Source organism: Aspergillus pseudonomiae (genome assembly GCF_009193645.1).
Source record: "Aspergillus pseudonomiae strain CBS 119388 unplaced genomic scaffold BDV37scaffold_94, whole genome shotgun sequence".
NCBI lineage: Eukaryota > Fungi > Ascomycota > Eurotiomycetes > Eurotiales > Aspergillaceae > Aspergillus > Aspergillus pseudonomiae.
The window spans coordinates 35,894-62,978 of NW_022476086.1; the positions used below are offsets into that span (position 1 = coordinate 35,894).

Consider the following 27,085-nt stretch of genomic DNA (forward strand, 5'->3'; position numbering starts at 1 on the left):
CAACATCTGACGGAAGTGATACCGACACATTTTTATTTGGTTGATTTAGCACCTAGTCGATCACATATGATGAGTATCCATAGTCAAAATACAGACGGTTACTACAATCTGGGGTCGTTCCACCGGCCGGTGGCCACCGCCAGCCCCGAGGCTCAGACCTGGTTTGATCGAGGGCTCATCTGGACATATGCTTTCAACCATGAGGAGGCAGTTCACTGTTTCGAAAAAGCCCTCGAATATGACCCCGCTTGTGCCATGGTGTACTGGGGGCTTGCGTATGCCCTAGGTCCTAACTACAACAAGCCATGGCAATTCTTCGACCGGCGGGAATTGGAAATGACAGTCCAGCGCACTCATCAAGCAGCTGAAGATGCCAGAAAGCACGAGACTACGGCGAGGCCCGTAGAATCGGCACTTATCGAAGCTGTCCAGAAACGATACCCGCAGGACCAGCCATTAGGAGACTGCTCGTCGTGGAATCAGGGATACGCCGATGCTATGGCATCTGTGTACCAAAGGTTTCCAGATGATCTAGACGTCGCAACACTGTATGCAGACGCGTTGATGAACCTGACACCATGGGAGCTGTGGGATCTGCAAACGGGTCAGCCGGCACCAACCGCACGCACCATTGAGATCAAGACGGTGCTTGAGCGAGCGTTAACACAGGACGGAGCTCTCCGTCACCCTGGGTTGTTGCACATGTACATCCATCTGATGGAGATGTCGGGAGCACCCGAAACGGCTCTTCTGGCTGCGGACAACCTCCGTGGATTGGTACCTGATGCAGGCCATCTCAATCACATGCCTACACATCTGGATATTCTATGTGGCGATTATCGGAAGGCAATTGCATCTAACTCTGAAGCGATCCGAGCCGATGAGAAGTTCCTTGCTCGCGCAGGAGCTGTTAACTTCTACACCCTTTACCGGTCTCATGACTATCATTTTAGAATCTATGCTGCTATGTTCGCGGGGCAGTCGAGGGTTGCCCTGAATACTGCTGAAGAGCTGGAGTCATCCATCCCAGATGAGCTTCTACGTCGCGAGTCACCACCAATGGCCGATTGGCTTGAAGGGTTTTTGGCAATGAAGGTACATGTCTTGATTCGGTTCGGCCGGTGGCAGGATATCATGCAACTTGACGTTCCACGAGACGAAAAGCTGTACTGTGTGACAACCGCAATGATCCACTACGGAAAAGGCGTTGCGTTCGCTGCAATGGGACAGGTCGACCAGGCAGATAAGCAGCGAGAGCTCTTCCATAAAGCCTTAAAGCGTGTTGCATCCACCCGCATGTTGTTCAACAACAAATGCATTGACATACTAGCTATTGCAGAGGCAATGCTTGACGGAGAACTGGAGTACCGCCGGGGCAATTATGATGCTGCCTTTAATCACCTGAAACGATCAATCTCTCTAGATGACGGTCTTCCTTACGATGAACCCTGGGGATGGATGCAGCCAACTCGGCATGCTTATGGTGCTCTTCTACTCGAGCAAGGGCGGGTTGAAGAAGCGTCGGCAGTGTATAGTGCTGATCTGGGCCTAGATGACACCTTACCTCGTGCACTGCAGCATCCGAACAACGTGTGGTCGCTGCACGGCTATCATGAATGCCTGATTAAGCTTGGGCGAATTGCCGAGGCAAGGATTATCAAGCAGCAATTGAAGCTTGCAGCAGCTACAGCTGATGTCCGAATCCAATCGTCATGCTACTGTCGCCGAAGTGATACTGAGCAGAACTGTAATTTTGATCCTTCGCTATAGTATCTTGACCTGTCGTTAACTTTTTCTAATCTTTGTAATTACTCCCAAATTATGCTGACGATTCCCCTTGAAATCCAAACGTTTCATCACTACTTTCACTCTGTAGCTTACCAACTTTTATCTCTCCACTCTATTGATATTGTGAGGTGAGGATTGTCTCAAGTAAGTGCTCGTATGGCTTCTCTCTGCATCCTTTGCACTCGGGCGCTAGAAGGCTGACAGACATTCTAGAAGCATGGCACTACCTCGGATACTCTGCGCGGTTTCGGAAACACTCTACTGTGCCATGGAACAGGCTCCTTTCCTGATGGAGAAGAATAGCCTGAAATTCTTCGGTTGTGTATCATCAGAGATCTGCAGAGTCTAAATTGAAAGAGCACAGGATTTTGCCCATCCTAAGTTTTGATCAACACACCATGCCAATCCCCCTCACTGACGATCTCTTGCTCGGAACAAGAGTGGGTATGTATAATCTCCTCCGTATTTCTCAGGCACCAACCCCACCGTCACCAAATTCTGTTTTACACCGCTTCATTGTCAATGGCCTTCGTTTCTATAAAACCCCTTCAAGCCCACTTTCTAAGGGGCCCCTCTGATTCTGACAGGTGGCTCACCGTGGAACATACCCGAGAAGTTCAAAACTTCAAATACTCCGAAGAACGGAACTCCATTCATCTTGTACTGCGCAGTACAGCCGCCTGCATCCTAGCTCGTGGTGATCCACTGTGATGGCAAAAAATCCAGTCCACTTTCTCGCCCGAAGAAGCAGGCCTGCCGACGAAATGGTTCCACAATGCCAAAGTTTGCGTTGCGCTGGCGCTCTAAAGAAGTTGTGAATCCACTTCAATTGGCGACGGCAACTGAAAGTGACAAACAAAATGGTTCATTATCGCGCTCGTGCTTACTCCTAGCGATAATTGGGAATGCTATGGCTCCTCGCCTAGCTTTCCTATAGTAATGTTATTCAGGTATAGTAGCTCGTCGACTGGTCAACCGATGCTGTATGAGGTCAACATGCGTCGAATGCAATGCTTGATGCATATGATATGTTTGACATGTGCAGCTGCTGACAGGGTGAATAAATATATCAAGTAGCGCAATGAGGACGTTACTTAGAAAAACTAGTTTGAAAGGGAAGGGGTGAAATAGAAAGCTCCAAAATAAGTACTGTGGTGACTGGGGTCTGATGAAGTCATCACTGAGTGCTATACTGTGTATGTACTACGCAGTAGCCGTTGTCGTATCGGGAAGAAAGTCGCCTCGAGAGTGAGTTACACGTGTTTTGATCTCCTACTGGTAAACCGCAAACATTCTCAAATCTGCTTACGTTTCTCCTGATGGCTGATCTTGACCAATTTTCCGAGGTTGCCGCGGTTAGATATTCGTGATTATAAGGCGGTATTCATGTGTGTTTCATATGGGTGAGTTGTTCGCTGTCTCATTCCTTACAATAAAGCACGGGTGGAGAGGATGGAGACGGCAAAATCGCGAAAACCGCGGCCGCCGTTTAGAACGCCGTGAATAAGAATCGTCGCTTGCCCGCAATATGGAGCCATTTGGTGGAGGGAAGGCCCCACCGTGAAACTCATCCGGGCTCTCCTGTGGCGATGGCTCGGGGAGATTGGAGTTTCCAAGACTGCCACGGCAGATCACCACCATCACCGCTGCATGTATTACAAAGGATTGGTCCATCTGCCTTTCTTGACCTTCTTTGCAGGACAAGATTCCCCATCAACTACTGTATGCGGGAATCCTTCGTCACTATCAGTATCCATGTATCCGAGTGGATCATATTGGCTCACTGAGCAACCTAAAGCGAATCACCATCCGATTTGAACGGACGGTGTGGTTAATTGCAGGCTATCTCTGGTTCACTTTCGGCGATACCATGGATTGAAGCAAGTCAACCGATCTCCGATTAAGATTTTGAAGGCTTCCGCCAGTTCCGCCCACTGTGGTGGCTCTTTCGGCCCCATTGGCCCGCCCTTCCCAATGATCTGCTTCGGAATTTTGCTCGCTGATGCTTGAGAGGCTTAGTAGGGCTGTTGGCGAAAAAATCGAAAAAGGGAATATGAGGCAAAAAATCAGTTCCCTCGAATCTTGGCATGCCAGTGCTTGCGGTCGGTTCTTAAACCCCCTGGCCCACGGTTATTGTTCTCCGCCAGATTGCGTTGCATTGTTTTTCAGACCGTAGCGGCTGTCGGTTTCTTGATCATGTCTTTGCCGCTGTCCAATGATGTCCTCCTCCTGGTTGGGGAGTACCTGGAAGACCACCAAGACCGATATAATCTTGTCTTTGTATGTCGACGCTTCCATGATCTCTTCCTGCGTCTAGTCTATAGATCTGCGACGCTCAAGAGTTGTGCGCAAACCCGATCTTTTTTACATGCCATTCTCCGTAAGCCCGAGCTGGCTCGGTCAGTGCAGAGTGTGCACTTTGATGATTGGCAACAACATCATTCCTTCTCTTCTACCTCCTCGTCCGAGCAGGATATGACATCATTGAATAATTGGGCTGAGACTATTAGCCATTCTCATGAGGAATATGTCAAATGGGAGCAGGATCTTCGCCAAGGCGTCGAGGAGGCCTGGATAGCACTCCTTTTACCCTTGGTGAACAATCTTAGACAGCTTCGATTGGTGTATCCGAAGAAAAACGTATACCTCGATCGAATGCTGCAGAGGGTCACGAAGGGCGAGAAACCCTTTGATGCGCAGCCCGCATTCAGCATGTTGCAAGAGGTATCTCTCAGCCATCAAGATTCCGAGGAGGATACCAAAGGCAGCTATATGCCATCGCAGGTCTTGCCATTTTTCCAATTGCCATCAATGCGGACGTTTTCAGCGGATTCGGTGATTGAGTCTAGCCCCCCGCAAGACGATGAGCACATATCAACACCTAAGGCCCCGGTGGCCAGGTCCTCTCTGATCTCGGAGATTACTCTCAATTCCAGCAATGGTTCTCAAGGAATGGAGAACTTAATTGCTTCATGCTCCTCACTTAAGTCTTTCAAGTATCAGCACTCTGATTCACACTTGCTTGCAGAGGGCTTCCAACCATCCGCGTTTTACCGGTCGCTGGCAGGCAGTAAGAACAGCCTACATACTCTTTGGCTCGATAATTACGGGAACCATCTACCATTTACTATTGCCGGAGTCAATGAAACCCACGATGAATGGTTCGGCAGCTTGGCAGATTTTATCGCGTTGGAAGACATCCGAATTCGCCTACCCAATCTGCTCGATATCCGATACCAACCTGAGCCCTCCACTGTACTTACCGATATTTTGCCGCCGTCGGTAAAGTCTCTTTACGTTGAAGGTTGTAAAGAGAACACCCTGGGAATGTTGATTGGGCAGCTGAAAATGGTGCTCAACAAGCGACAGACCCGCTTCTCTGGATTGCGACGCTTAGATATTGAAGGTTTCTTCCATGACGAGGAAGATGAAGACGCCTCGGGATACCAGGAGAGCGCGGCTACTACCGGGGGCCAGAAGACCATCAAGCCACGAGTATACGAGATGGCTGAGCCACTCCAGGCGGCCTGCGCTGAGGCTGGGATTGAATTGTTCCTCCGCGACCGTGTGATTTCATAATGGCCTCGACGCATTTGCATCTTATTTATAGACGATAGATCGTGTTTTTCTTTTGTTTGTTTGTTTGTTTGCGTAATACCCGATAGATATGATAGACATGCTTTACCTTGGTCTTTGAGCCTTTCCTCGTTTTCTTTTTTGTTGCTGCTATATCTTATTTCCCTAGAATAAAAAGAATCTATACGTCTGATGGTCCTTTGAGAATTCCTACACCGTAATATCACTGCCAGCTTACGGGGTAACAATCATATCCCCATGCACTGCCGATGAAGTCCATTAGTGACTTATTGGAGTATGATTTGCAGAGTCCAGGCTGGGTTTAATGAAGATGACTTGGCTCGAATAGTCACCGATAATAGCTCACCAGCCTAAGGGAGATACAGTAGTATTGCATGGACAACAATGCATCCTCATTTGATGCTATTGGTAGGACTCCAAGTTCATCATCTCCCTTGTCGAACATGTGATTGTCATGATGCTGGGCGTAAGAATAATAGTAATTTGCTTTAATAGACATAGACCAAGGATGCCTATAAATCCCCAATGTAACATCGACAGAACCCTCCATTAAACCCCGTGATCAAAATGCGATAATTTAGAGGACTCGTAGCGGCGTAGTAAGGGAGTAAAAGTTGTATCTGCCTAGCCAAAGCGTCGGGCTTTATATGATGGATTCCTCGGAGAGGAAATATCGTGCGGCATCAACCGAAAGGAATGAATCCTTTTCCAATCAAGACCAGAATCCAGCCATGACTGTCGCAACCCTGAACAGCTTTCTCCGCATTCACGTCACATTGGGGTTCTCCACAACTCCAATGAGCTGTCTGGGGTCCAATAACGGTCAACCCAATAGGAGCCTTACAACCACAGTCCCAGTCATCATCGGACCAAATGTTCCTATGCATATGAGGTCGTCTTACAAGGCGCTCCGGTCGCTCAAGCCATTCCGTCTTCCTCACCTGGAAGCCTCGCGCATTTCCATTTTGTCTCTCGTCGTGATCCTTTTACTCTTGTCGTAATTCATTGATGGCATTTTAGTGACTGGTTTTCCTCAATTTTTCATCACATTGGTTTGAGCGCCCTAGAGAGTCTTCATTATTCTCATCGATCAGTCTAGACGATAGACATACACTATACACCATGGCACATAGCTCGATCGATCAAGTGGAGGATCCCACTTATAGTCGCGAGAAGAAGGATGAAAATGTCGAAACGCCGCCAATATATGACGATCCGTTTGGGGATGAAGAGTTCGCAGAGGTCAAGTATCGCACCTTGCGCTGGTGGTAAGCACTCCTATAATGCAAATCCAATTATACCTTGCTGAATCTGCTAGGCAATGTGGAATGAGTACATTCCAACCACATCATGGTAACACGTATTATTTGCTGACTTGACAGTCATGGTCGCCGAGACTATTTCGCTGGGCATTCTATCGCTCCCTTCGGCCATGGCGGCGCTCGGCCTTGTTCCGTGAGTGTTCATTGGCAACGTCCTCTTGTCGAGACTTTGGTGGCTTGGTGGCTGATCCTAAGCATTTTGCTTGGCTATACTGGATAGGGCTGTGATCCTCATCATAGGCCTCGGCTTGGTAGCTACGTACACAGGGTACGTTCTCGGCCAGTTCAAGCTGCGATATCCCCACGTGCATAGTATGGCAGATGCTGGTGAAATATTGCTGGGCCGATTTGGTCGCGAATTCCTGGGAACTGCCCAATTGGTCTTCTTGATCTTTATCATGGGTAGTCATATCCTGACTTTTACCGTCATGATGAATACTGTAACCAATCATGGCACCTGCTCCATTGTGTTTGGGATAGTCGGCTTAATCCTGTCTTTCGTTTGCACTTTGCCTCGTACCTTGAAGAAAGTGTCCTGGCTGTCAATTTCCTGTAAGTTGGGGTTGCCGCTCGGAGGAAGGGTGATTGAGCTGACGATCACAGCATTCATCAGTATTATCGCGGCCGTTCTGATCACCATGATCGCTATTGGAATCCAGCGACCTGGTGACGGACATATCGATGTCACCGTCGATACCAGTTTATACAAGGGCTTCTTAGCTGTGACAAACATCGTCTTTGCTTATGGTACGCTGAGTAGGGTCGACTCAGACAAAGCATACACTAACAACGACATAGCTGGCCACGTCGCTTTCTTTGGCTTTATCTCCGAGATGGAAACACCAACAGATTATCCCAAAACCCTGTATCTGCTTCAGGCAACTGATACAACCATGTATACCGTCACTGCTTTAGTCATATACCGATATGGTGGCAAAGACGTGTCATCCCCCGCATTGGGATCAACGAGTCCATTGGTCTCGAAGATCGCCTACGGAATCGCCATACCGACGGTATAGCTCACCCCATGATTGCATGCTGCAACGGCTGATAATGGACTACTAGATCATAATTGCTGGCGTGATCAACGGGCATGTGGCCGCCAAGTACATATATGTTCGTCTCTTCCGAAACACAGATCGCATGCACAAGCGGAATCTGGTGTCAATAGGGTCATGGATTCTGATCGGATTGGTGCTCTGGACGCTCGCATGGATTATTGCCGAGGCGATCCCAGTGTTCAACAACCTGCTGAGTCTGATAGTAAGCTTCGCATTCCATGTTACTTGTATGAAATCCGATGATGCTGACTATCCTGTAGACGGCATTGTTCGCCAGCTGGTTTACGTGTAAGTTATCCTGACTTTTTGGGGACAACAAGCTAATGCATGCAAAATAGACGGAATGAGCGGCATTTTCTGGCTTTTCATGAACTGGGGCCGTTACACATCTTCCCCCCGGAAGATATTCTTGACCGTAGTCAATTTGATCATTGTTGGCATTGGTGGATGTCTGGTGAGTTTTCTCAATCTCCGTTTCCTTCCTTCTGTTGGGAAAATATAAACTCACGAACATCAGTGTGGACTAGGATTGTACGTATCAGGCAAAGCCATCCACGACGATCCAAGCAATGCTAGTTTCTCATGTGCCAACAATGCCTGATTGATGGCGATATAACTTGGTTTAACATATCCTTGGAGGTTTATATCTCGACTTGCTGTGGCAACACACTGTCATATAGACATATACGTCGCGGAAGCTTCCAATCAATGACCCCTAGTCCTTTAGTTTTCGATTTAAGCTACTAGTAGTGCCATGGCTTGCGTGGTGATTGGACGGAATCATGGGGATAGGGAGCCCTGTGTAGGACAAGTAAAATAGGTGCATAAAGCTATACACGACGCACTGACTTCTGACAGTGATGTCAAAGATACTGAAAGGATGGGTTGGAGGAGGGTGGCGGAGAGGAGAGAGGGGGGGTTTATACTCCGGCGGCTCTGGCACGAGCCTCAGTGCCTCACGCTAAGTCACGATGCAAGAAGGCGACAAATGCCTCTGGGGAACTCACGACCTTGTAGGTATTGGGAAGGCTCGAGAGGGGCCAGATCTGAACTAATTCTGCTCGATTTCTGATCAACACAACTACGATAGTGCGTAAGGTAAGCACTATGATTATATCATATGACTGCTACTTCGTATTTTGCATGAAGCTTGTTGATATAACCAATATACCAACACGCCACAGCCTTTTCCCCCAGAGCCTAACGCCAGGTTACCATCTAACTTCATCGGACCCAGACATTACCCACCCCCCTCATCCCACCTTCAGCATAAAGCTCCCACCATGGAACATCTATACCCTTAGGAAGGAGCCAACTTCATCCCCCGAATACGCTTCTCTTTCTCAAAGAACAGAAACAATGACAAAATGACCAAAATTAAAACAAATGTGTAACCTTCCAAGTTTCCACCTGCGACATTCCCTGGCCATTTATTTCCACCTACCCAGCAGATCTACAAGCAAGCAACCGCTTCCGCAATTCTCTCCAGCAGTGGACGACTTCTTCACGGCTCTCAGCGAAGTCTCCGTTCCCGAACCTGTTCCGCGACATCAGCAAACTGAAACGGAAGCGGCGAGTGAGTACCTGGGCCTGGAGCGGATGCTTTCCGAAGATCGGGTTAGTGGGACTATTGAGTGCTTGAGTGAGATTGCTGCGCCGGGGCCTGTTAGGAGGTCTGTTTCTGAGTAATTCTCTTTCTTTTGTCGGAAGATTTCTTGGGTGGATATCTGGTTGCGTCCTTGTCGTGAGTAATGCGTCTGCTTACGTGGGGATGAAGTTTGGGATTCAGCGTGAAGGGAAAGGGAATGTGCCGAGTGCAATAGTATTGCTATGCTGAGTGGAATGGGGGAATGAATACCTTTAATGGAATTTAATGGTCGGATATGATGGTTTGTCATACATTGTGAAGAGGGGAATTTGTGTTCTTGTCTTTTGCTTTCGCTCCGTACCTCAAGACTGCTGGTTATGTATGATCGACCAATGGACTATTATTCTAGCTAGCCGTGTCTGGGACAGCAATGAACCTATCCGACGATGATTTTAGATCTGGAATATTAACAATGGCTTGTTCATCGAAAGGCAGATGGACTCTTCAGCATTACTGCTTCAATGAGTTAGTAAATATCTATATCCCGAAGCCGAAACCACGAATTTAGATCTTAAGAACCACCCTTGACAGACGAGCCCGACCTCTCGGCCTAGCGAGAAGTTGAGCGCCTGTGTGACTATCTACCCTATGGATGGCGAAAGTCCCAACATGTTCTACTCGTCATAAATCTAGACAACCAGCCTCCATCAGGCACAATTCTTGAAGACATTCAAGACTAGAATCCCGAAGGATTTTACATCCAGGTTTAATAATTTATAGTTTCGGCTGAGGGTCGGCTGTTGGAAAGAGCGTTGAATGCCGAGCTGACTAACTTCATCCAACTTTCGAATTTTGATAACACAAAAAGGATACATGATTGGGATGAATAGGTTGAGATCCCTTTAGATTGATTGGAGATGCAAAAAGAAGGCAAAGGGAGAGACATGGAGAGTGGCTTATAACACCTAAGATCAATCTCTTTCGATTGAATTGAATTGTACACCTAATACATTAACAGTCTCTCAAACACATTGAGTTACTATTAAGTTGCAGCAAGAAAATATATATATGTAGTTTATCAACCGGCAGTGGCCCTGCTTAGAGATAATAAAGGAACTGTAGTATCACCGTGAACGATAATTATCTTTTTTGCTAGAGGAGCTTTTTGTTGGACTCAGGTTTGAGACATAGACCCTAGGGCTGTCAGAAGACTATAGTGTGTTACGGACACCATGCTTCTGTTTGATGACAATACTACTTCTTCATAAACTAGTCTATTACTTGCATGTTTGCAATGTAATTCTTTCCCTGTTCTTATGTCGTGTGCTATGACTCTCGTGACCGTGTAATGATTAGAGTCAAGCAAAGCTGTTTCTTTCCAATACAGTTATCGCCGTGAATGTGCCTGCTATAATGATTTCCTTATGTTTGTACTATACTACTGATGACCATGGTGTAAAAGCTGAAACGAGATTATACACGTCATCTCTACTAAAGAGAAGATCAACAATGCCGATCGATAGCGTTTAAGGACCAATATACGAAGGTTTCGGGACTCGGAAGAGGTAATTCAAGCTACCAACCTAGCGCGGCTCTCCCCTGAAATGACTCGGATCTTTCTACAACTACCATTGGATGGGCTTAGAGGAATGTTAAACACAATGCGACATTCCGATCGACCGTGAACAGCGAGGAGTCCGACAAAGCCCTGTTCGGGTTATTTCTTACCCATGATGGAGAGCAGCTCAGAGTAATAAAGGAATAAAATGACAATTTAAACTTCGTCATGGCCAGTTATCGACGTAGATAAATGCTATCTCCGTTTCATCCCGTAAGAAGGGGGGGGGGAAGGCCCAAAGGGTGGAATAGATATATGCTCATAGAATGACACAAGCAGCCTCGGCAAACGATAACGATAAGCGCGGGAATGACCAATACCGATGTATCAGTGCGATAACACATGCGAGGAAACGTGATCATGTAATGGAGTCAACTAATGGTCTGTCCAGAACCCCCAGTGGAGCAAAAGCTTGACGATCTTGGCCCCAGTGTGGCCATTAATCAACGTCCAACAGCGTCTGACAGCGTCTAACATGTCCAACCATGACCGTAGTAGACTTATCAATTGCCGATGGGATTCTGATAACACTACCTTATTGCCAAAGATAGGAAAAGGATTGCGTATTTGACCGCGCAGCTGTATATAAGCGATCCACTTTCCCCAGTTCCGCCACATCCGCCTTCTCCACGAGCATTGACTCGTCTCCTTGATGCATGGAAATGCCTCGTTGCTTTTTTTTAACAGGGATGAAGTACCAGGATATAGTCACCATGTCAGACATCGATATTTTGATTTTCCACACCCACAAGTGAATGCAGTAGAGATGATGTTGCATCGGCGGCCTCCGGATTCATTCGTGCATGCAGATGAAGTATGAGTTCTGCTCAGGAGAACTCCTATACACGAGGTTGCCGTGGCCTAGCTATCCTTCGGATGATGCCTTCATGTGTTAACTGCATTTCTTCGGTAAGGATTGACTGCGACCATTTTTATTGGGTCACACGACTCGGATATTACCGTTATGACAAGGGACACTTTTGGCGAGCCAAGGAGCTATAGAACAAAGCGAGATTTCTTGGATTTCTTGGATTTCTGGGGTAATGCATATGCATCCAAATTGGACCCTGGACATCTGTGTATTAAACGTCGATCTATGAGCAATTGACCCTTTTCATTACTCAATACAATGATATCTGGCCCGAGGTTGAACTGCCGTCGGCCGGGTCCGATGGGAGGCAAAAGCCGGGATCGGTGGAGACTGACCGACTTAGGGTAAGCGGGGAAAGAATACCAATGCCGTTGCTGCAAGCCACAGCATATGGGAGGGTGCTACCATGCCTCTGGGAAGCTTCGTTTAGCAGCATGTATACGAATCCTCGTGAAAGTTTGACTTGGACGAAAGCCACATGGCACGAATCGCCATGGAGAACACCCTCGATGGCAGCCATGATCACCCATTCCGATCATCGGCCAAGCATCTTGGACTCTCGCCTAGTGGCGTTCCTCAAGCAAAGCGAAGTCTGGGGAAAGGGCCCACGTCTTGGTACCACGGGTACCGCCGATGACCGGGAAATTAGCGAAAGGGTTATACCTTTTTATAAGATGCATCCAGGTTGCAGTGGGTTCAAATGGACCTAACGATCGCAGCGGGGCTGAATTGGCTGAGCCATTTCTATATGCAGTATTTCCCCGGATTAATTGCATGACTTTTCCATACCATTGTCTCATAATCAGACCACTTTTACGATATCACGGTGCGTGTTGCAGGTCTTGGCCATGCAGCCTTACTTTGGTTTGCGCGGTGCGCTTCTAAATCGGGCCATCATCTGGCTCGTCGTTTGCCCAGCATTCGTCTGTTATGGCTACAACCAGGGTGTCACCGGTGGGCTGTTGACCCTGGCATCGTTCGCCAGACAGTTTCCCCAGATGAACACCCTGACCACTGAGGGTGCCGAGCAGCATTATAACTCCACTATTCAAGGTAGATTTCCTGTGTCACCCTTGTCACAATTGTCACACCCCTGACTCTCGTCGCGTATAGGAACGGTGGTCGCATTGTATACCGTGGGAGGTATTTTCGGATCCCTGTCATGCATTTACCTGGGTGACCTGCTTGGGCGCCGGCGCGTCATTTTCATTACCTCGTTCATCTCCCTTGTCGGAGCCGTTCTCATGGCGAGCTCGTTCCAAATGGCTCAATTCATTGTCGCCCGTCTGGTGCTGGGTGTGGGTACCGGCGGCTATGTTGCAACTGTACCTGTGTGGCAGGCCGAGATTTCCCAGGCTAAGAAGCGTGGCGCCCACGTCGCAACGGACGGCATTTTCATCGGTGCAGGCATCGCGATATCCTTGTGGATAGACTTCGGCTTCTACTTCGTGGATGGCAACTCGGTCTCATGGCGATTCCCACTAGCTTTCCAGGTTGTTCTATCGATAGCAGTCATGATATTCATCACAATCTTCCCCGAGTCCCCCCGATGGCTTGTCAAGAAGGGGCGAAAGGAGGAAGCACGCGAGATTTTGGCTGCGTTAGCCGACCAGGACCCCCATTCGGAGAGTATCAACACAGCTCTCGCCGACATTGAGCGATCCCTGGCCATCTCTGGCTCCGGGTCTTGGAAGGACATGTTGACAATGGGCGAGCAACGGTTGTTCCATCGGACGATTCTTGCCGCCACCGGACAAATGTTCCAGCAGATGTGCGGAATCAATCTGATCACCTTCTACGCCACCACCATCTTCGAACAGTATCTCGGTCTCAACCCGTTACAGTCTCGGATCCTTGCGGCATCCATGACTCTCACCCAGCCTCTCGGCGGATTCTTGGCTTTCTTCACCATCGACCGGTTGGGCCGACGACCGCTGATGCTGTGGAGTGCGGCGGGCATGTCGATAAGTATGGCGATATTGGGCGGCACCACATCGGTGACCGACAACACAGGCACCCTGGTGACGGCTGTGGTGTTCCTGTTCGTCTTCGAGTTCATCTTCACCGTGGGTTACTCCGGATTGACCTTCCTGTATGCCACAGAGGTGGCTCCGCTGCAGCTGCGGGCCGCCATCAGCGCGGTCTCCACTGCCGCTGTCTGGACTTTCAACTTCCTTCTGGCGGAAGTAACACCAGTCGGCTTCAATACCATCTCCTACAAGTACTATATCATCTTCGCCGTGTTGAACGCGGCCATTGTACCGGTGGTATACTTTTTCTTCCCAGAGACCAACGGACGGACCCTGGAAGAGATCGACGAGATATTCCTGCAGTCGAAGACTGTTTTCGACCCGCCTCGTCTGGCGCGGACGCTGCCCAAAATGCATCTCGCCCAAGATGTCGAACCCGAGGCAGGGAATGAATCAGGGGATAGCGTTGTGAAGGACAAGATGTAAATGAAGGCAATCGATTCTTCGCAAGTGGTGGAGAAATGAAATTACTATTGACGGATAGTGTATGATCAACATGATACTTGCTAGTTCCAATACGGATGATCGGCTCCTCGGGCCGTTAGGGTTAAATTGAAGATATTCTTAATGGTTTTATCCGTGGTGCTCCGTGTCGCTTTCGCGGCGCGAGTCTGAATCAATCTGAAACGCATCCTGAGACACTCCATAAGGAAGGATCAGCTCAACGTTATAAATTCCTCAGTAGGCGCCCAATGATTTGCATACCACAGTACCAGGATACTTCGTTCACACTGTACACCATGAAGTCATTCTTGTTCCTAATTCCCCTTGTCCACGCTGGGGAAGTCGTCTGGGACGGCTTCTTCAACTCCTCCTTCACTGTCGATCAGCTCGACCAATGTAAGACTGATATATCACGTTCCATCTCCACAGTAACACTGATATGTATTAGGGTCTTGGTCTAACCAAGTCGGCCCTTACCAATGGTATATCCACGGTTCGGAGGCTACCACGAACTACCTTGAAGTCAGCGCCGACTTCAAGAACCCGGCCGACAAGAGCGATGAGAAGGGCATCCGCATCAGCATTGTACAACGCCCCTCATAAACACTTCGCTGAGGAAGAGTCACTAACGTATAGTTCTAAAGGACGATACCTCGTCCTGGAATGGCCAAACCATGATGCGCTCTGAGCTCATCCCTCAGACCGACGCCGATCTGGGCTCTGGAACCCTGTTCTACCATTTCTCCCTGCAAACCAAGGAGGAAAATGCCCCCAATGTGGCTCTTGAGCATCAAATTGCTTTCTTCGAGGTACTTAATCTTTCTACTTCCCTTCTAGTCTAGTCTTCTCCATGGATTGCATACGCTAACGACGGGTCCAGAGCCACTTCACTGAGCTCAAGTACGGCGGTGACGAGAAGACTCTCCGCTGGCTGACTGACGGCAAGTCGCAGTGGTCCACTGATCTCGTGGCTGGCACATGGTACAACTTCGCCTACGAGATTGACTTCTCGGCGAAGACAGTTGGTCTTTGGACCTCGACCGGAGCGGAGGCCTTGGCGAAGGTTGTGGAGCCTGTCAGTGCGGCCACGCAGACCGATTCGAAGGATTGGCACGTTGGTGAGCTGCGTCTGGATAACGGACAGAAGGGAGGCAAGGAGGATTGGTTCTGGTCCGGTGTCTACATCGAGAAGGGCGAGATCACCACGGCCATTGCTGGCCCCGCTGCTTAAAGCACTTCATATTCTAGTTCTTTGTTCTACAGGGTGTTAAGGGTATTAGATATTCTGTTGATCGAAGGTCATAGCATGCAAAATAATCCATATTGTATTATCTCATCACATAAAAAGGTTTTGCATTAATCATCTCATGAATCGGACTCCAGCCGTGGATAACCCCCACCAGGTCATTTACCGCACGCAGTAACCACCATCAATGCGGAGATCACTACCAGTCATGTACGAACTGGCATCACTGCATAGGTACACATAAGCACCCTTCAACTCCTTCGCATCTCCATTCCGGCCCATGGGAATCATACTCAACCAGAGATCCTGGATCTTCTGGTCCACGAAATCCGACAATCCCGTATCGATATAACCAGGCGAGATACTGTTCACACGGGCAAAGTCTCTCCATTCATTCGCCAGCGAACGCGCCATGTGGATACACCCAGCCTTAGCAACATTGTACGAGGTCTGCTCCTGTGGGAAGTTGGCAATGTGACCCGACATACTGGCCGTGATGACCAGGCTGCCCTTGCCCCGCTTCTTAAAGTGCGGCCCCACGGCCTTAGCGCAGTGGTACGTTCCGTTCAAATCCGTCTGCACAACCTCCATCCAGGCCTCGACGGTGGACTCCAAGACGCCACCGTCGGCGGTCCGACCGGCGTTGGCGATGAAGGCGTCAATCTGTCCAAAGTCCTTGATCACGTCGTCAACGAGCTTCTGGACGCTGTCGAAGTTGCCAATGTCGCATTTGTAGGCCTTGACTTCTACACCGTAGGTTTTCCTGAGTTCCTCTGCGTTCTTTTCGCCGCCTTGGGGACGGGAGGCGTAGGTGAGGGCGATGTTGGCGCCCATTTCCGCACAGCCACGGGCGGCTTCGATGCCCATGCCGCGGGGGCCGGAGGCGCCCGTTACGACTACGACCTTGCCCTTCAGGCTGAGGAGGTCAGTCAGGGAGTTGGCGGAGGGAACGGGGATAGGCATGGTGAACTGTATGTACAGCGGACTGTTTGACTTTTATTTTCAAGAGACAATTGAGGTACGGAGGATTGGATTAATTGAACATCGAATGCTGAGGTAGAATGAGGGCTATAAGTAGCTTATGTGGGCTGGCAGTGATGTCATAGGGAGTTGTTCTAGATTGATGATATCACGACTTCTCCTGCCCCTTCCGATCGGTCTACGAACTATTATTGGGCAATGCAATATCGCGGGGTTTAATTGTGTTTTGTGGCGTATTAGAATAGCATTACAAGAAAGTTATGCGAGCATGTTTTTCGTAGCAAGGGTATATGCGCGGAGATTAGGATAGCATTAGTAGAACATTATGAGAGCGGGCGTGTGACGGGAATGAAACCCTACACGGAATCTCAGAACCAACCGGATAGTGTTGCTACAATGACGACACGAGGTGGGCACTTAAGGTTCCACTTGCTAGCAAGGCATGTCGTCCTAGACCCAGATAGCAGGGACGTAGCGACACTAGTTCTATATTCATCACCATCTTTGTTGATCAATTGGGGGACCTTGAGACCCAATTCTCGCGCTAATGTCGTCCGATCCCGTTGAAGCCCCCTCATTGCGGAGGGCGAGTACATCGCATGATAATAATTTTGACGATTCGTTTCTGGGACGGTTGGTTGAAACGAACTATACGCTAGTTGACTTGACTTGGTTTATTGATTCGTGACATAATAGGGTGCGGTCGTTCTTCAATCGAGATCGCCATGTCGGCGTCGTAAGCCATAATGATATCCGCGACCAAGAGATTGAGCTTCACACGTGGAATGGGAAAGATGATCCAGATAACCCGTATGTCTAGTCTAGTCGGGAAACTCTAGAACCTCGCTGAGAAAATGATCTAGGTTCAATTGGAGCACATCCTACAAATGGACGTTGACCATCACAGTCTGCATAATGTATGTTGGGCACTACTGAAACACTCCAACCCTATACAAAGTCCTGCATATGCTAATGTAAAATACACAGATCAATCCTCACGGGTATTCCCGCTGGATCCTATGGCGCAGGCAACGACTACATGGCCGAGCGCTTCCATGTGCAGAATGAGCCATTTCCGAACCTCGCCTGGGCTACAACCTCATGGAACATGGGCGCCGCCTTCTGGCCGCTGATCTTCGTCCCCTTAACGGAATCGTCCGGCCGCATGCCAGGGTACTTCGTAGCATACACCATCCTCGTCATCTCGCTATTTCCATCCGCATTCGCTCAGAACTTCGCGACCCTAGTCGTGACCCGCTTCTTCGGCGGAGGCGCCTCGTCCGTAGCCATCAACATCGTAGGTGGGAGCATCAGCGACGTCTGGTACGGCGACAAAGCCCGAAGCGTGCCCATGTCCCTATTCGGACTGACGAGCGTCATTGGAATCGCACTGGGGCCATTCGTGGGGTCCGCAATCCAAGCGATCCATAAAAATGACCCATGGCGATGGTGAGCACCCATCCACAGAGGATACCAACCACCACCCAAAGCTAACCACCAAACCAGGATCTTCTACATCCAAATAATCTACAACGCAGGCCTAATCCCCGTATTCTGGTTCCTCTTGTACGAAACACGAGCAGACGTGATCCTCGCCCGGCGCGCAAAGAAACTCCGCCGCGAAACAGGACGTCCCATCTACGCCGAAGCGGAACTCGACCACACAAGCATCTGGAAACTCCTCCAAGTATCGTTCGAACGGCCGACCCGCATGCTGCTCACCGAACCGGTAGTCGCCTTCTTCACCCTCTGGATCAGCTTTGCCTGGGGCATCCTCTTCCTCTTCTTCAGCAGCGTCGTGCAGACTTTCTCCACAAACTACGGCATGAACACCCTCCAAACGGGCCTCATCCAACTGGCCATCTCTGTCGGCGCCCTAATCGGCACCCTCGTCAACCCCCTCCAGGACATGATCTACTTGCGCTCTGCATCCCGCAACAAAGAGAACCCCGGCGTCCCCATCCCCGAAGCCAGGCTCTACACCTCCATCCCGGGGAGTCTGCTATTCGCCGGGGGATTATTCTGGTATGGGTGGAGCAGTTTCCCGCACGTGCATTGGATCGTCCCGACGTGCGGCGTTGCGGCGACAGGACTGGGCATTTATTCCATCTACATGGCTGTTGTCAATTATCTGACGGATGCGTACGAGAAGTATGCTGCTTCGGCGTTGAGCGCGGCCAGTCTGGGGAGGAACTCGTTCGGGGCGTTTTTGCCGCTGGCGAGTTATCAGCTTTTCGAGAATTTGGGGTATGGGTGGGCTGGGAGCTTATTGGGGTTTATTGGCGTGGCGTTGAGTGTTGTTCCCGTGGTTTTGGTGCTGAAGGGGCCTGAGATTAGGAGGCGGAGTCCGTTTATGAGGGAGTCAACTTTTGCTGGGGCCGAGGCGAAGCCGGATTTGGAGAAGAGTGAGAGTTCTGGGGGGAGGTTTGTGGATGGGCCGGTTGATGTTCGCAATACTGGTAGATAATTAGAGGTAGATTTGGATTGTGTCTGTTGGAGTCTGTTGGGATGGAGTTGGTCGAGGTTCGGCGTTGGTGTTGGTCTTTTTTCTTCTCTTTTGTTCAAGGTGGATATGGTATCTGATACACGGTGAATACCATTGACGTGGGGTGCAAAAAGGTAGATTATAATATTTGTTTGTACGATACATAGTGACGATTTGTATGGATAGGTCGAGGACGTTAAATGTATTCCATCTCTAGAATGTATTCATGATCTAAATATCCATTATCATGTACGCATGCACCCATTATATAACCCAATCGTGATTTATATACCTCGTGCCAGGAGTCCTTCGGCTTCCTCGGTTTGCTCGCTCATCTCCGTCTCGTGGCCCTTCTCCAGACGCTGCGCCATGGCCACTCCCTCTCTTCGGCCCTTTTCGGCATTGACCATCCAGACGAGCGGGATTGGCATCAAGATCAAGGGCGCAATGAAGAAGAATCCCGACCGTACCTGTCCGGTCGCATCGATGAGCATTCCTACGATAGCCGGCCCAATGACCGAACTGCCCTTGTCCGTTGCAGCGTACAGCGCGTAGAACGCGGCTTCACTGCCAGGAGGAATGAGCAATCCGAAGAAGGACCTGCAGTAGGAAGCCAGGCCACCTGATACCACCCCGTGGACAACGGCGAGCGGGAAGATCTCCCACGGCTGCTGCAGACCGATCACGCCCCACTTCTTGAAGAGAGGAATATATGCCAGCATGCCGTACAAAGGAATAAGTTCAAATAGAGCAATGCATAGCATAATTGTATGGTTCGACTTCAGCCCGAACCGTCGCGAGACCACAGGCCAGAAAAAGGCACCAGCCATGCCGGACAGGGTTGCGGTGATGGACAACAAGCCGACGAGTGTAGTGCTCATCTTGAGCTCCGTGCGGGCGAACAGGATCGCCGTTCCGGATACCGTGGCCATAGCGTCGGATAGGAGAAACCACGCGGCTAGGAACACCAAGACCTCTCGCAGCTGCACCGCAATCTTAACCGTCTTCCACAAAGATTTCCAGGCAAATCCAACGAGTCGCAACCACACACGCCACCGTTTCACCTGCCCACCGGTATTCAAGGTATTTAGCGGGGGTCCTGGTCGAGCGCGCAGCCACTTTCGGGTGACCATCGTAAAGGAGAACCACCAGATGCCGACCAACAGCAGTACGAACCGCAGCGGAAGCGTCCCGGAAACCTTCGAAATCGACGTCTTGGAAAGCGCAAAGAGGAGAGAAATACTCAATATTTGCACGAGAACGGCAGCACAGTACCCAAGCCCGACGCCTTTGGATGAAATGCGTGTGGACAGCTGTAGCTCCGGCGAAGTGGGGCCTGATGATGCCCCAGAGCCCGCTTCTGCTGCTGGATGAGGCCCCGACTCTGCATCGCTTGCCGAGAAGGAGTCTCTGGGGTGGATGTATTCTCCATCGGGACTCATGGGATGCAACTCCTCAGCGGCCTTGGGAGTCTTTTCAATGGACGAATCGTTTGCAACCAGGACAGGTAAGAAAGAGTTGAGCACCACAAAAGATGAACCTAAACAGGTAACTCCGATGACAACCAAGAGGGCCCCAAGGACGAATACCGGCGGCGCAATAAAGACGAACAGCATACTCGTGGCGGACCCAATGAAACCGAATGCCAGAAGGAGTGTTTTACGGTTATTCTCTGAAGAGTAGCGATGTTGTCAGCAGTTTGGCTCGATAATTGTCAACACAGGGATAAGCCGTACCATAATCTGCTAAGGCGCTGAAGGATATCAAGGTCAATGCCTGGACGAGCACTGCCAACGAGAAGGTGTACATAGCGAAACTGGCGGTGTTGATGTTCAACCCCAATAGTCCTACGACACATTGATCGTTTTCGGCTCCATCGCGACGGAGCATAGCAGGGGCCGTGCCATTCGCAGATGTAGACGGTGAATCGGGACCGACACAGGGTAGATGGCTAGATTTAAAGGTTCCTCGTTCGCGTGCCAATTGTTCCAATGTGAGAGGCAGGAAAGAACCTATTGCGCCGATCTGATTAGCACCACTCGGACTAGAATGATAAGAACAAATACTCTGGAGTAGTTTGCCTTACCTACGCCACAGACAGCGAATACCTCCGCTGCAATTCCATACGCGTACCATCCCCAGATCTCGCGCTTGCTAGTCGGGGTTGTATCCTCGCCGGAGTACCGTGGAGGACGTTGTTGGAGCTCCGCGGGGGAGTCCGGCAATGGAGGGGCGACGGTCATAAGGATATGGGAGAGTGGAGAGTGACTGGGGAATAGAATGAGTCTACCCGGTTACACCATTGCAGGAACCGACCGACAGCAAGGCGAGAAAGACATGAAGCTCCAAATGGCGTCCGAATGGAACTGCTGGCTTTGTTGTAAGCGATTATTCATCCGAACGCGGAACTCTCGGAATTGCCTCGTTCCCTGATTGGCCCACCCGCAGATTTACAGCTGTCGACCAATCAGACAATCACATACCCCTGTTCTCGTGGTTGCATTCTACTGAGAGTACTACCTAGGTGGTACGCAGTAGTAGGTACCTTACTCCGTCAAACCGTAGTCGTAGTCATAGTGTTGAAAACCCATAAAGACCGATACCATGTCTCACCAGTGCTCTCCGAGTGATCCGTATACTTCAGAGTGCGACTGGGTCAGTTTCACTCCACTATCCACGAGCATCAAGGTCAAAGCGCCACTGACGTCATTTGACAGGCACGGATCCAGATACTAGTGAGATCTTGGCAATTGACTGTAAGGTAAACTAATCTCTTTTGCTGAGCTTGCTGAGCCTCTGATTGTCAAGTATCTGTTTAGTCACCAAAAGGGTACAAGAAGCAATACCCAGGTCAGAAACTTGATGGAACTACCGCGCCTCCGTCCTGTGTTGGTACCGGGACAAACTCTCAACTGATTATTTGTTCTATTCATACTCAAGAGACACAAGCCGGGGAAGGCCCCTGTGGGGAGCAAGATAATAAATATATGAATATAATCTGAAATAAAGAGCACGGTGGACAACGGACAAAAGACAATGAATTAGGCATAGATAAGTCTATTATTGAAACCCAATATGAATACAGTTTACGGTATCTCTATCCAAATAAACTTAGCCGATCACGAAAACGGCCATTCCAACCATCGCAATTGCAGACCAGACCGCGGCGTCGAGTGAGGGACCCATGCTAGAAGCAGTCGGGCTTGTGCCGGTCGTTGAAGTGGTATTCGGCAAAAGCACCGAGGGGCTATACGGTGGTGGAGTCCGATCATCAATCGTTCCATTCCAGCAGTAGCGCTGGAAACACCGACTACAAGCCTCAGGGACGGTAGTGCTGGTCCTATCAAACGAACGGCTGAGAATTGCACAACCGACGCAGGTTGTCCATTCGGAATCAAGGGTACCATTCGCCTGGGTGGCGACATTATAGCCATTCATAATGAATCCGTCACGGCGAGCAGAGCTGAAGTCCGTGTCCGTAAGGGTAGTCGTGGCATTATACGTGACAGGGTGGTTGGGCAAATAGACGACCAGCGGAGCGGGTGTGGTCAGGTTTGAGCTATTGCAGCCGAAGAATGTGGGGCGGGCATTGAGGCCCAGGTTTAGGATGGTATTTTGGTCTGGGATATATGGGAAGGAAGTGTTGGCTAGGTCGTCGAGGGTGCGCTCATACGTGCTGATGATGGCTGAGCCCGTCGGCCAAGACCCATCGGAACCGAGAGAATCAACGCCGAATATCACGTCCACGTTGCGGTTTCGCTGTATCAGCGGGTTGAATGGAATATTCTGGCCGCCTTCACCACCATCCACAATAGTGAGTCGCTTTTCTTGCGCAAAGGGTGACGAGTCCGTATTGTACTGGTAGAAGGGGTTAGGCTCATAGGCCGCGGATCCAGTCAATGTCGAGTTGGTCGAGTTGGTGGCGCTAATAACTCCTGCAATAACAAGTTTGAGAAATTGTGCCTCCTCGAGAGACTGCTTCGAGATTTCAGAGAGCATCGACTTTAGGGTTCCAACTATATCGGCGGATTTTCCCTGGTTCCAGATGTCGCTCGATGAGCCAGTGATAAAGCCGGCATTATCGAAGCCACGTACGCAGGTCTCGTTCTCTGGGACTATACCATTGATAAATCGAGTACCCAGGTATTCTAATGGTACGAAGCCATCGATAGAGCTATCATATGTGCCGAACTCCCAAGGCGACACCTCATAAATCGGCTCTGAATTGGTCGGTGCCTCAAGGGCTTTGTCAAAAGACTGCCCCTTGACCACTACTACTGGCAGTGGCATTTCAGCATCTTGAAATGCTTGACTCTTTGCAATAGAGGACCAGGTGTAGTCAACACCACCATGACTGGCATTGAAAAAGAAGTAGCCTTGCACCCGACCCCTGAAAGATTGGTTAGTCTTATTTCGTATAAGGAGAGTTTGAGTGCTTACCAAACGTCTGGGTCACTAGTCACAAAGCCAGCTGTCCGTTTTGTCTTGACCTGAGTTGTAATATTACCCCAGAACTCTTGTGGATCCATGTTTGGTGGCCCCGCGAAGATATTCCCGCTAGAAAAGTTCCAGAGGTTTCCCTGCTCCTGCAATGCAGAAACCGTCGTGAAATTGTTGATATAGACTGAGCCAAGCATCCAAGAGCCGCCACTAAGAGCAGAAAAATAGGTGGTCGACTGCAGTAAGCCACCCAGCTGGCCCTTGGCCATTGTACCTTCAGTGCGGCTGTCGAAGGCTTTGAAAGTACCAGCACCATTTAAAGCTGCTGTCAGCCCACCCCCTGATATGGCAAGGCCAATCGTGGGTATGTTGGTTAAGTCATGAGCGTGATTCTCGAGATAGCTCACTGCATCAAACCCATCAATCTGGACATGCCCGAAAAAGTCTTTTAGAGCTGGTAGAGTTTTGCCACGTCGAGCCTCAAGCCAAGACGTCTCTTCGGATGAGAGCGTTGCGCCGTTTCGGAGACTGGGCCGTGTCTTCGGGCATGTAACATGGACTGGGGCATATCCGTTCAGAGCATTAGGTAGTGCGCGAGGGTTGACATTCGTAACCTGATGTTGACTTGGGATAAGAGGACTCGCCGTTATGCCTGCATTGAAGATGACATTAGTCCCTCGACTTTTGGAAAGAAATATACCAACTGATGGAAATATTTGCAGTTTCCAGCGCGTACATACCAGGAAAGAGGGAAACGGCAACTGTGCCAAGGAGAAAGGTGTTCTTCATTCTTATGGCCAAAGCTGCTGGACTGTGGAGGGAGTTTAGAAAGAATGAGCCTGATAATGTAGGCTATATCGGTCTGTCTTTCGGGGAATGGCTTTCTATTTAAGCCTTTGGTATGTGTCAAACAAATTTGCTACGTCAGGGGTCATCAGAAAAATGAGACAATCCTGCACGCATTCTAAAAGCGTCTACAGATGTTTGCTCGAATCAACATGGATTTAACAGCCATGGGGCTCTATAGTTGACATAGTCTCTAAAGGTCTAGGAGCGGAACGTGATTGGCGATAAGACACCTAGTGGGCAACCAAATTGGAGGTGATGGAATGCTTAATCGCATAAGTAGATACTCCGAAGGCTCAACTCTGGTCCAACGCTAATCTAACTTACGCAATCCTCAAGGCTTAAACAGTTCTAAGGCCCAGAGTAAGCCCTAAGCACCGATCCGGTTACTGTATTAGGATAAGCGTGAATATTCAGTGGAAGACCTAACTAGAAGTGATTATCAGCCCCCACGCACCAAGTAAACACTGCCCTGTCCTCCTGTGGATCTCAGTGCGATTATCTTCCTCTTCACATTCCAGCAGCTGAGCTGGGGCTGAAATGAGACTGGGAGATGTACTGCTACTAGTCTCCTTTTCGTAGGAAGCTCCGACCCCGACAATATCACAATGCCAGCCCCCACAGATCACTTCACTGATCCAACGCATCTTTAAGCGAGAAGATCCCACCCTATAACTTCTCATTCCGAACTGCTTACCCCTTTAGGTTACTACCATGGTATACAGAGGAAAGCCCAGCCCAGGGTGTGCCCTATGCCGGAAGCGGCGGCTAAAAGTACGTGGACGCTCCTCCACGCTGAACCATGACTGATTGACCAATGATAGTGTGACCAGAGGCAGCCTTCATGCTCCCAATGTTTGCGGATAAAGAAAGAATGCCCCGGGTACCAAGATCCCCGAGCCCTTCGTATCTATGATCAGACGACAGTCGTTACTGCCAAAGCCCTGGCCCGGGCTGCCGTTACCCGAAAGGCGGCTCAGTCCCCAACTTCTGAGAGTTCGAAGACACCGCCGTTAAGTTATTTATCTACCCCGATCCAGGAGCAGGCTATGTCTCATATCTTCAAGTTTTATGTTGGCACAAGCCAGAATCGGGGCGTACTCCCCTATTTGTCGGATCTGTTGAACGCTGATCCCTCTGGTGCACTTCAAGCCACAGTCAAAGCTGTAGGACTGGCATGTATGGCAGGAATTCATCATTTACCTGGGCTGAGGCGATTGGCGGCAGAGGAATACAGCAAAGCCTTGCAGGCGACCAATTTGAATCTGCAGGACACAGCCTCGGCTACATCCGACTCCACTTTGGGAGCTGTGGTAACACTGAGCTTGTACGAGGTAATGTGTCTGAGTAGAATGTTGGTTTGGGAGCGGCTTTTTAATCAGCGGGAAAACAGATTATCTCAGGGCATGAATCACAAATGATGGACGCTTGGCTCAATCATGCCCGGGGAGCGATAAAGCTCCTTGAGCTACGAGGCGTGAAGCAATTCGAATCACCAACTGGGTTAGGGCTGTTTAACAGTGCACGATTACAAATTGTTAGCTATTCCTCGTTTTGACTGCTGATATCTGGGTTTTAACATGTCAATTTCAGGCTATGATGAACAAATTCTTCAGGACGACGTGTTATAGCTCATCAACAATAACTGCATTATCAAATAATGCAAGAACCCTCTATGATACTAATTCTCAAGCGATTGATGATTTTTACAATATTCTAATTATGTTAAATGATCTCTCGATAAGGATAAAGGAAGCATACAAAAATGATGGCTTTCGTGGAAACATCGCACCGTTAATTGCGCAAGCTCTCCGCCTCGATGCTGATATGGTATCATGGGCGAGTTCTCTGGGTCTAGCCTGGCAGTTTACAGTGGCCAGTAACTCACCGTCTTTTTCTAACGGCGGCATACCCGTCTGCAGCTATGATAAGGTATATCATGTATACCCGAGTATCAACGTCGCAGTGCTTTGGAACCACTATCGCCAAGCACGGATCGTTCTTCATGAGATGATCCGAACGATGTGTCTCAGGGCGTCTGAGCGACAGGCAATGCCTCAGTCCCAACAAATAATGCTCAATTCTAGCGCCATCAATAAGCAATTAGTGAAGGACGTCTGCGATAGCGTCCCTCACTTCTTTACATCGGGTGAAGCTGGTTTTGGGGGTGTCGCTCGATTGCCATGGCCACTGTTCGTTGCTGCTGACTGTACGGATATATCGTCTAACACGAAGGACTGGATTGCGCAAATACTCGATATTATTGCAACCTCCGCGGGTGTACAGCAAGCGCGGATCTTGTCACATCTTATCAAACAGGGGCATCACGGTTTCAATTTGATTCCTGGCAAATGTAAACAATAAATTGAAACATAGAAAGCGGCAAAAAACATAATAAAACATGCCCTTGCAATCTCAAAATCTCATATGGTGGTGTGTCATTTGAAACGAAGTAACTTAGATTTCATTGTACAATAACTACAAGATCTCCCTATGTATCCCAAAATCCCAACCCTCAAATCCCTCTTTCTCATTAAATGCGCCATTATTCTGAGACCCAAGAAACTTAATCCATAGTCAAAAGTATATAAGTAAAGATTAAGAGTAACATAGCTAAAAATAACACTAATGGATATCATTTAATATTAAAAAGGACATATATACGTATAACCTATACAATAAGAAGACTAATGTATAGTAGAGGATTGTTATAGGCTTCCCGTTCTAGGTAGAGGATTTCCATACCCATGGCACTTAACACCCTAAAT

The 27,085-nt window shown here is 49.2% G+C and overlaps 11 protein-coding genes across 11 annotated transcripts; 7 read left to right on the forward strand and 4 right to left on the reverse strand.

Annotated features, from left to right (window-relative positions):
* Nucleotides 1-38: 38 nt before the first annotated feature.
* BDV37DRAFT_260067 (TPR domain protein) lies at nt 39-1,835 on the forward strand. The gene has a single exon (XM_032083212.1). It carries the CDS (start codon nt 67-69, stop codon nt 1,768-1,770), a length of 1,704 nt encoding a protein of 567 aa, XP_031936863.1. The 5' UTR covers nt 39-66; the 3' UTR covers nt 1,771-1,835.
* A 1,579-nt stretch (nt 1,836-3,414) lies between these two features.
* BDV37DRAFT_260068 (uncharacterized protein) lies at nt 3,415-5,469 on the forward strand. The gene has a single exon (XM_032083213.1). It carries the CDS (start codon nt 3,985-3,987, stop codon nt 5,365-5,367), a length of 1,383 nt encoding a protein of 460 aa, XP_031936864.1. The 5' UTR covers nt 3,415-3,984; the 3' UTR covers nt 5,368-5,469.
* Nucleotides 5,470-6,507: 1,038 nt separating this feature from the next.
* On the forward strand, nt 6,508-8,369 carry BDV37DRAFT_287469 (putative neutral amino acid permease; the record flags this gene model as incomplete). The annotated part of the gene is made up of 10 exons (XM_032088111.1): nt 6,508-6,653; nt 6,704-6,717; nt 6,768-6,840; nt 6,928-7,259; nt 7,311-7,454; nt 7,506-7,720; nt 7,773-7,970; nt 8,029-8,056; nt 8,107-8,222; nt 8,286-8,369. The coding sequence occupies 10 exons, from the start codon at nt 6,508-6,510 to the stop codon at nt 8,367-8,369; spliced, it is 1,350 nt and encodes a 449-aa protein (XP_031936865.1).
* A 3,053-nt stretch (nt 8,370-11,422) lies between these two features.
* BDV37DRAFT_228493 (uncharacterized protein) lies at nt 11,423-11,982 on the reverse strand. Its single transcript, XM_032080308.1, has 2 exons — nt 11,935-11,982; nt 11,423-11,835 (listed from the first exon to the last, which is right to left on the reverse strand). Exon 2 carries the CDS (start codon nt 11,750-11,752, stop codon nt 11,510-11,512), a length of 243 nt encoding a protein of 80 aa, XP_031936866.1. The 5' UTR covers nt 11,753-11,835; nt 11,935-11,982; the 3' UTR covers nt 11,423-11,509.
* A 547-nt stretch (nt 11,983-12,529) lies between these two features.
* BDV37DRAFT_228504 (putative MFS sugar transporter) lies at nt 12,530-14,438 on the forward strand. Its single transcript, XM_032080309.1, has 2 exons — nt 12,530-12,898; nt 12,959-14,438. Exons 1-2 carry the CDS (start codon nt 12,694-12,696, stop codon nt 14,299-14,301), a joined length of 1,548 nt encoding a protein of 515 aa, XP_031936867.1. The 5' UTR covers nt 12,530-12,693; the 3' UTR covers nt 14,302-14,438.
* A 177-nt stretch (nt 14,439-14,615) lies between these two features.
* On the forward strand, nt 14,616-15,550 carry BDV37DRAFT_275179 (glycoside hydrolase family 131 protein; the record flags this gene model as incomplete). Its single annotated transcript, XM_032085351.1, has 4 exons — nt 14,616-14,715; nt 14,768-14,904; nt 14,964-15,128; nt 15,200-15,550. 4 exons carry the CDS (start codon nt 14,616-14,618, stop codon nt 15,548-15,550), a joined length of 753 nt encoding a protein of 250 aa, XP_031936868.1.
* Nucleotides 15,551-15,621: 71 nt separating this feature from the next.
* Nucleotides 15,622-16,605, reverse strand: BDV37DRAFT_260075 (SDR family oxidoreductase). Its single transcript, XM_032083214.1, has one exon. The coding sequence runs from the start codon at nt 16,526-16,528 to the stop codon at nt 15,728-15,730; it is 801 nt and encodes a 266-aa protein (XP_031936869.1). The 5' UTR covers nt 16,529-16,605; the 3' UTR covers nt 15,622-15,727.
* Nucleotides 16,606-16,916: 311 nt separating this feature from the next.
* On the forward strand, nt 16,917-19,013 carry BDV37DRAFT_297667 (major facilitator superfamily domain-containing protein; the record flags this gene model as incomplete). The annotated part of the gene is made up of 5 exons (XM_032090376.1): nt 16,917-17,179; nt 17,243-17,356; nt 17,410-17,463; nt 17,534-17,995; nt 18,053-19,013. The coding sequence occupies exons 1-5, from the start codon at nt 17,094-17,096 to the stop codon at nt 19,011-19,013; spliced, it is 1,677 nt and encodes a 558-aa protein (XP_031936870.1). The 5' UTR covers nt 16,917-17,093.
* A 199-nt stretch (nt 19,014-19,212) lies between these two features.
* On the reverse strand, nt 19,213-21,552 carry BDV37DRAFT_260078 (MFS transporter). Its single transcript, XM_032083215.1, has 3 exons — nt 21,118-21,552; nt 20,768-21,043; nt 19,213-20,703 (listed from the first exon to the last, which is right to left on the reverse strand). Exons 1-3 carry the CDS (start codon nt 21,272-21,274, stop codon nt 19,316-19,318), a joined length of 1,821 nt encoding a protein of 606 aa, XP_031936871.1. The 5' UTR covers nt 21,275-21,552; the 3' UTR covers nt 19,213-19,315.
* A 590-nt stretch (nt 21,553-22,142) lies between these two features.
* BDV37DRAFT_287475 (lysophospholipase phospholipase) lies at nt 22,143-24,260 on the reverse strand (the record flags this gene model as incomplete). The annotated part of the gene is made up of 3 exons (XM_032088112.1): nt 22,143-23,421; nt 23,472-24,123; nt 24,212-24,260. 3 exons carry the CDS (start codon nt 24,258-24,260, stop codon nt 22,143-22,145), a joined length of 1,980 nt encoding a protein of 659 aa, XP_031936872.1.
* Nucleotides 24,261-24,769: 509 nt separating this feature from the next.
* BDV37DRAFT_228531 (Zn(II)2Cys6 transcription factor) lies at nt 24,770-26,731 on the forward strand. The gene is made up of 4 exons (XM_032080310.1): nt 24,770-25,091; nt 25,142-25,651; nt 25,711-25,854; nt 25,911-26,731. Exons 1-4 carry the CDS (start codon nt 25,032-25,034, stop codon nt 26,679-26,681), a joined length of 1,485 nt encoding a protein of 494 aa, XP_031936873.1. The 5' UTR covers nt 24,770-25,031; the 3' UTR covers nt 26,682-26,731.
* The last annotated feature ends 354 nt before the right edge of the window (nt 26,732-27,085 follow it).